This window comes from Sparus aurata, chromosome 24 (genome assembly GCF_900880675.1).
Source record: "Sparus aurata chromosome 24, fSpaAur1.1, whole genome shotgun sequence".
NCBI classification, from domain to species: Eukaryota; Metazoa; Chordata; class Actinopteri; order Spariformes; family Sparidae; genus Sparus; species Sparus aurata.
Genome location: NC_044210.1, coordinates 15509719 through 15517098, shown reverse-complemented (window position 1 = coordinate 15517098; position 7380 = coordinate 15509719). Strand labels below are relative to the sequence as shown.

At 39.1% G+C, this 7380-nt stretch overlaps 1 protein-coding gene across 2 annotated transcripts in view; it reads left to right on the top strand.

Moving 5' to 3' along the window:
* Positions 1-488: 488 nt before the first annotated feature.
* The window catches only part of LOC115576906 (complement C3-like), a 30714-nt gene continuing 23822 nt past the window's right edge, over positions 489-7380 (top strand). For both annotated transcript variants that reach the window (XM_030409536.1, XM_030409537.1), the window contains exons 1-9: positions 489-597; positions 1555-1750; positions 1950-2112; positions 2297-2391; positions 2587-2675; positions 5401-5483; positions 5577-5664; positions 6833-6935; positions 7170-7290. In XM_030409536.1, the coding sequence (XP_030265396.1) occupies positions 521-597; positions 1555-1750; positions 1950-2112; positions 2297-2391; positions 2587-2675; positions 5401-5483; positions 5577-5664; positions 6833-6935; positions 7170-7290 (1015 nt within the window). In that variant the 5' untranslated portion in view covers positions 489-520. The remainder of the gene's footprint in view (positions 598-1554; positions 1751-1949; positions 2113-2296; positions 2392-2586; positions 2676-5400; positions 5484-5576; positions 5665-6832; positions 6936-7169; positions 7291-7380) is intronic.

Here is a 7380-nt window from a genome sequence, read left to right as displayed (position 1 = left end):
TACTACGAAAAATATTTCAGTATAATGATTAAAAAACTGGGATCCATCTTTTAGTAAATTTAGACATTCAGTGAAAAGATGACAGAGCACATGGCAAAATCCCTTCAAATCATTGAATTCACTGAGCCGTAAAAAGATCTCAGTAATTTCAACATATATGGTTCAAGACGTGAATTAAAAAGATAATACTAAGAATATAATTCATTGAATTTATGAAAGAATGAAAACCAAGGTGTCATATCAGAAAACATCTTAAATGCAGGATAGCTGTTTGTATTTTGCACTAAACGGTGTCCTCAAAAGTTCGTCAGACAGGTAAACCCTCATTGACTTTCCACTGTTTACCTTTTATCTAACTGCTGCTGGGAAATCATGTGTTATTATGTACAGAAACACAGGGGGGACGAGGGAGATTGCACCAAGGTGAACTGGAGGTACGGGAGGAGGGAGGCATGCAGATAAAAGGAGGTGCTGCAGAGCGTCAGTTTGCATTGACAGCAGATGAGGATCTGACAGGAGGATGGGGAGGACTCTGCTGTGGCTGGGGGCCTATCTGGCCTTTGCTTCTCTCACTCCTCTGGCTGATGGAGCTCCATTGTAAGTAGAACAGCGTTCCACCACCCCTGAGCTTGAATTAACTCAGAGAAAACGGTGCTAAAACAAACAGTTTGTTTGTTTGTTAATCCCGGTGATTTTCATGTTCAATAACTGGAGCAACAGCAATATCAGAGGTTCTCTGCATTCATAATCAAATGACAGAGTAATTCGATCGATGTCAGTTTAACACGGTTTCATTTCACAATTGTCTTCAAGTCAAGGTAATGTGGTTATTCAAATTATTCCAGTAAGGCAACATCAAGGTGGAGTCTGCACAGTCACAGCAAAAGAACCTGTGATGAAATGTTGCATTGATCCAGTGCTGGAAATCAAGGCAATCAATGGATCACTCATTGAGTATGAAGTCCGTGCTGGAGCTCAGGGTCATGGAGCTCATGCTTTTTGTTGTTTGTTTGTTTGTCTTTGGCAATTTGGGTGAATTGAAACTTTAACACACAAGCTCTCAGGTAGTGGTTCTCAACATGGGGCTCAAGAAACCCCAAAGGGTCCCAAGATAAACCTGAATGTTGAATAGACGAGTAGAAAGATAAGTAAGTCTTACGTTTTGGGGAAATACTTTAAATATTTCCCTCCTGCAGGCACACAGCGATGTCATCATTTCAATAAGGTTCAAAGGTAAACTCCTGTTCAAGTCCTCTGTGACAAGCACTTGTTCTTCATTTTCAGGGTGCACACCCAAAGGAGGTTGGAATCACTTCTTTATCAGATCAGTCCTAAAACACTTCATTATTTGTGTTTGATTATAACGCCTTAAATGCATACAACAAGAAAGAACATGTTCTTTCATTTAATTCTAATCTAATGTTATTTTTGACTGTGCAGCACTTTGGCCAACTACTGTTGTTAATATATTTGGATCGGATTGGCAATCCTTAACAGCAAGTGTGTTTTCTGCACAGTGACTACTTCTATTCTCCATCTTTCTCTGCTCTGCAGGCAGGTGATGTCTGCCCCCAACTGGTTGCGGGTAGGAACAACAGAAAACATCTTTGTGGAGTATCAAGATTACCCAGGAGAAGACATAAGGGTTGAAATTGTTGTGATGAACTTTCCAACAAAAACCCAAAGGCTGGCATCCACAACTGTGACCCTCACTAGAAGAAACCAGTTCCAGGAGCTGGCACAAATTAAGGTGATGTTGAAGTTCTAAAAAAGCTTATTTCTGTAACATGGGTTTATTACCAAAATACATTGGTGATACTATTAATTAAAGGCCAAGATTAAATAAAATAAAAAATGACCATAAACAAGGGATGTAGCATCCAGAAATACACATTAAAGGCTGCACTCTGCTGCTAATGCTCTGCTGTTGTCTGTGCATGTGGTTTCAGATTCCTGCTGGCTACTTCAGTAAAGATCCCAACATAAAGCAGTACGTATTCCTGCAAGCTAATTTCCCTGGCAAACTGTTGGAGCAAATCGTCTTAGTGTCCTTCCAGTCGGGGTACATCTTCATCCAGACTGACAAGACCCTCTACACCCCCGGAAGCACAGGTGAGTTCAACGTCTCTACATTAGTAAGCAATATTTTACAATAGAAAATATAAATATCACACTTTTGATTTATTTTTTTAAATGAATGACTGCCAATAAAATACAGTCAAATGAACCATTATTTTGAAAGTATCCTGAAGTGAAGTCAGAAAGTTGCCAACAGTCACATGACTCTTTGTGTCAGTGTTTTACAGGATGTTTGCAGTGACACCTCAAATGGAGCCTGTCGAGAGGGATGAGGAAACCAATTTGGAGGCTTCTTTTGCCATTGAGATTGTGGTATTGTGTTTTATCTTTAATAAGTACAGAATTAATAAGCAAAAAGCCTCTTAATGAGATGACACCACAACTGCTTAATAGTGGGTCATAGTGGCTCACGGATTGCAGACAAATTCAAAGCATTGCTTTGCCAAATTAATTTTCTAAACTGGCAGAGGTCACTGTTGATGGTGGTTCAATATTGTTTCTTTGTAGACCCCTGAAGGCATCATTTTACCACTTGATGCAGTCACTCTGAGATTGGGGATCCACTCTGGAAGTTACAGACTTGGTGAAGTTGTCAGGTGAGTCGTTGCTGTTTTTTTAACTCTGCTTTCATTTTCATTTGATTTTTCATCAGACCTCTGAGGTCTCATGACACTATTTCACTGACAAAAATCAGTCCACAGAAAGACAGACATATGAACACCTGGCAAAATATTAATTGCTTCTGTGATATTCCCAGCGACAGCAGGTGTCACCAGGACTGCATTTTGCGATGATGACACACACACGCGCACAGACTCACTAACTGAAAACATTACTGGCTGGTAATAATACCTTGAATCATTTAAAATCACGCAATGTAAACTCTTGAACAATTCATTGGGAAATGTCCCACTGTAGTATAATTATTTCTCCAAGGCATAAAGGGAACCCTGTGCACATTTCAGTGAACCAAAGTGTTACAATCCTTAAACTATCTGCTTGTTTAGCTGAGAAATATAAGACAATACATTATAGTTGTAATGAAATGACGAATCATAAGCACAGCTGTTTGTTGGCTACGCTGTAACTTATGCAGACCTGCCAACCTTTGCATGCAGTAATTTCCCCATTCACTGGCTGGAAATCGGTCTTAAAAAAAAACAATAAAACCTATATTTTTGATTACAATACTTTTAATAAAGAAAATATAGACACAGGTTGCAAGCATGGCCACTGTTGTTGATATTCATTAAAAACTTCTAGGGGACATGGACCCTCTTCTTTTTGGCAGGTCTGCTGCCCTGTCCCTCCCTGTTTTCGTCTCCCTCATCTGCCATGACAGTGGTTGCAAAACTTGCTGCAAAAGATTTGTTGGCTACATGTTTAAACTGTATAAATAATTACATTGCTCCTTATATACAGGCCTACTCTATCTGCAATGGATATGTATAAAGGCTAAAATACACACACACACACACACAGACACACACACACACAGATGAACCGCTGCCTCTTCTTTCTCTTTTTTCTATGACGATGCATTGGGGTCATTAGGGGAACAAGATCGATAGATTTGCCAAGAACAAAACACCTCGCAAATCTTTTTTTTTGTTTCTTTTTTTCACTTAGACTTCGGCTCGAATGTTTCCACAGTGAAAGTAACATTACACATTTAATAACACATTTAGTAACACATTTACCAAAAGCTGGCATGTCCGCAGACACACACACACACACACACTTAACCTTTTTAAGCGGCAACTGCAGCGACTGGGAACGGAGGACAGAGAGGGAGGCAGAGGGCAGGAGGAGGCAGGGAGGAGGGGGGCGGGGATGTTACGCTATAGCTGCAGTAGACTCTTCATTCTCCGCTTTTCTACAATGATTGGCTGAAACTGCTTCACCACGCTTCTGCATCGTGTTTTCAGACATGAGTACCGCACGTGCACATTTGCCACAGAACTCACATGTCCGCAGCTTTTTGCGTAGTTTAGAGGGGCAAGTCGTACCAGCGTATTTAGATGTCAAATTGCGTACTTGCTACGCAAAATGCGTACAGGTTGGCAAGTCTGCTTATGTTGGGACCCACAGATGAAGTCATTCATTGTGGATTTTCAAAATGGACTCTGAACTGAACTCAGTGTCCCAGAATTCCCCATTCTTCACACCTAGGTGCAAAATTCAGGTTTGAGCTAGGTTACTAGGTTGCTGTTTTTAACTCTGCCTTCATTTTCACTGGTAACGTTGATTGGGCTTAGATAGCAAACCATAGCACGGCTAAGCACAGGATTTTGAACTCTGGTTGATGTAATGTGTTTAATTTATGTGTTTGTTCAATGTTTTGGTGTTATCGTGAAGTCAAGTTATTGGTAGTTTGCCACCACATCACACACACACACACACACACACAGGGACACAGACACAGACACACACACACACCTTTGTGTTGAATAAAGACTTTTGAACCTTCTTGCTGTCTATCTAATATTGTACAAGAGTGAATGTTGCCTCTACACTGTCAAGAACTCCAAAATCCTTCAACCATTACTAGCTGTTATGGTAAGTTTGGTTGTAGTTATTAAGTTAATTATTAACCAGAGTTATAACAGTTCAGTACATTTTTATAAGACTGATTTAGTAAAATTTATATATTTTCCCTTCTCCATGGGTGGTGCCCCAGGGAAATCTAATCCAAATTGGATCATATTATTTATCATAATTAATAATTATCCCAAATAATCATTATTATATTACTATTATTGATAGCCAAATCTTACCTAAATCCCCCTTTTATTGTTGTTAAACACTCCTTAACCAGGCCTTGTGTAATGCGATGCCCAACACTTAATAGGGCCAGACTTACAAACTAGATGATGTAAGCGTTCATTCATAGACACACAATCTAATTCAGAAATTCTAAACAAAGAAACTAAAGTGTATAAGCCTGATAGCTACATAGATTAATCTAGAGCGTCTCTGTTTAGATATAAACTTTAATTCTAAATTGACAGACGGACATGTTAAAATATATACGTCAATAAACTGAATTGATCAGACTTAAAAGGCTTACAATAAAGGTACAACCATTATAACTATTGTACAGTTTGCTGGCCAACCTGACAGTTTTAACCCCTTTCTGTAGTTACTGCTTTCTATGGGATAATTAAACAATTGCTTTCAGGCTCAATCAAGTAAGATGTAATTAACTTCATGAAATCTGAAGTCTGAGTCATGTGTCACCTTCATTCTCAAAATATTATGAATATTTGAATTGATTACTTGATTACTGGAATATGCTTTCTGTGTGTGTCTGTGTTTTAGTTTCGGACTGTGGAAGGTGGTGGCCAAGTTCTCCAACGTCCCACAGCAGAGCTTCTCTGCAGAGTTCGAAGTCAGAGAACATGGTAAATCCCTCGTTTTTTTCTTCTTCCAAACCTTCTATATTCATATACTTTTACCTTTATTGAAAATGCAATAAAACTTTTTAAAATTTTCAGTGCTGCCCAGTTTAGAGGTGAAGCTGACACCTGAGAGGCCCTTCTTCTACGTGGACAGTCCAGAGCTCACCGTCAACATCAGAGCTACGTATGTGAAGGTTTTTATTTTGTGGCTCAAGAGATCAGGGGCCGTATTCCTAAAGATTATTAGTGCAAAGAGTTGCTCCTAGTGGCCGAATTCTAAGAAAATTCTTAGAATCATGACGTTTTCTTAGAATTTCCCCTAAAAGTGAAGATTAGATTCTAGTAAAGATAAAAGCTATTCCTAAAGAATCCTAGCTCTTAAGAGAGCTCCTAAGGTGAGATCTGTTAAGAGCAGGGAAGAGGACTTTTAAGCGGCTTAGGAGTTCCCTAAGCAGAGGACAAAATCGCAGACGGAAGAGGCAGGAGAGATATTCTCCAAACACTGGATGACAGTGAATTAACGCTACAGATTGGATTGTGCAGGAATCATGTTTGTGGTTTATCTCATTAGAGATGCACTTACTTCTCCAAAACAAAGCCACAATGCAATACCACCCATAATGAAAGTCATCACAACACTGCTTCTTATAGGCGGGTCAGCAATCACAGACATTGATGAAAGCTGAGCCATTTTACCCTCGTTAATACCAAATTGAGTTGAATTGTTGAAAGTGCAAAAATTACCAGCATGGCAATTAATATAAGCAAATAAATTACTTCACTCTGTGAATTCTGTGCAACTGGGCCTAAGTTTTCACACATTTTGTAGGATAATTTTAAAATATAGCTTACTATTCATTTAACTGATTATTATTATTTAATATATAATATTACTTACAATTACACAGTCTTCATGAGATTAGATTCTATGATTAAGGTTTATCGAGGGTCTATCCTTTGCCCATTATCACCAAAAGTATATTTTTTATCAAGCTTTTTTGATCAACCAATCACAGCTTTTGAAATGATGACTCATACCTAGCAACGGGGTCAACCACACCTCCTCACTAAGATAGGAGTTTCTGTCCATTCCTTGCTCAGAGTTCTCTGAGAATGTTCTGGAATCACTCCTAAGCTAAGACTCCTTGCTAGGAATTTTTAGGTTAAGTTAGGAGCTCTCTGAGAGGATTCTCAGAATCTTTAGGAATACGAGCCCAGGTTTCACTGGTAGACTGAGCAGAAAACAGAAGCTGTTATTCAGAGGTTGTGTTGGGGCTCTTTTAGTCTGTTTTGTGTTTTTGATTGTCCTGTTTTACTTCGTTGTTGGCTCAAAAATGTCGCTGTGGTCTTAGGTATATTTTTGGTGAAGAGGTGAATGGGGTGGCATACGTGGTATTTGGGGTTGTTCAAGATGGTACCAAAAGGAGCTTTCCAGGTTCTCTTCAGAGAGTGCAGGTGAGTTGTTACATACACTCATTAGCAGCTCTGTGCCACAAAGTCTGCAAGACACTTGAAACATGATTAATGTCTCATTCATTCCGAGTTATTTTTGTTAAATGTTTCGTTTCTATTTACAATTGATAATTATATTGTACTTCTTAGGCCAACCAGAATGAGCGAGAAATTTACACATTGATTAAAGTACCTGCAGGTGTTCACAAGGCACTTTTTTGTATCATATCACATTAGATTGCAAAAGGTGATGGGCAGGTCACTCTGAAGCGAGAGCACATTACAGAGACCTTCCAAAACATCCTCGACCTGGTTGGGAGCTCCATATATGTATCTGTCAGTGTGTTGACGGAGAGCGGTAAGAGAGAAAAAATGTGTGTTTGTGTGTGTTTAGTCATATGTGATTCATACAAATTCAATGGGTGTAACATTTCCCTTACAAAAACGA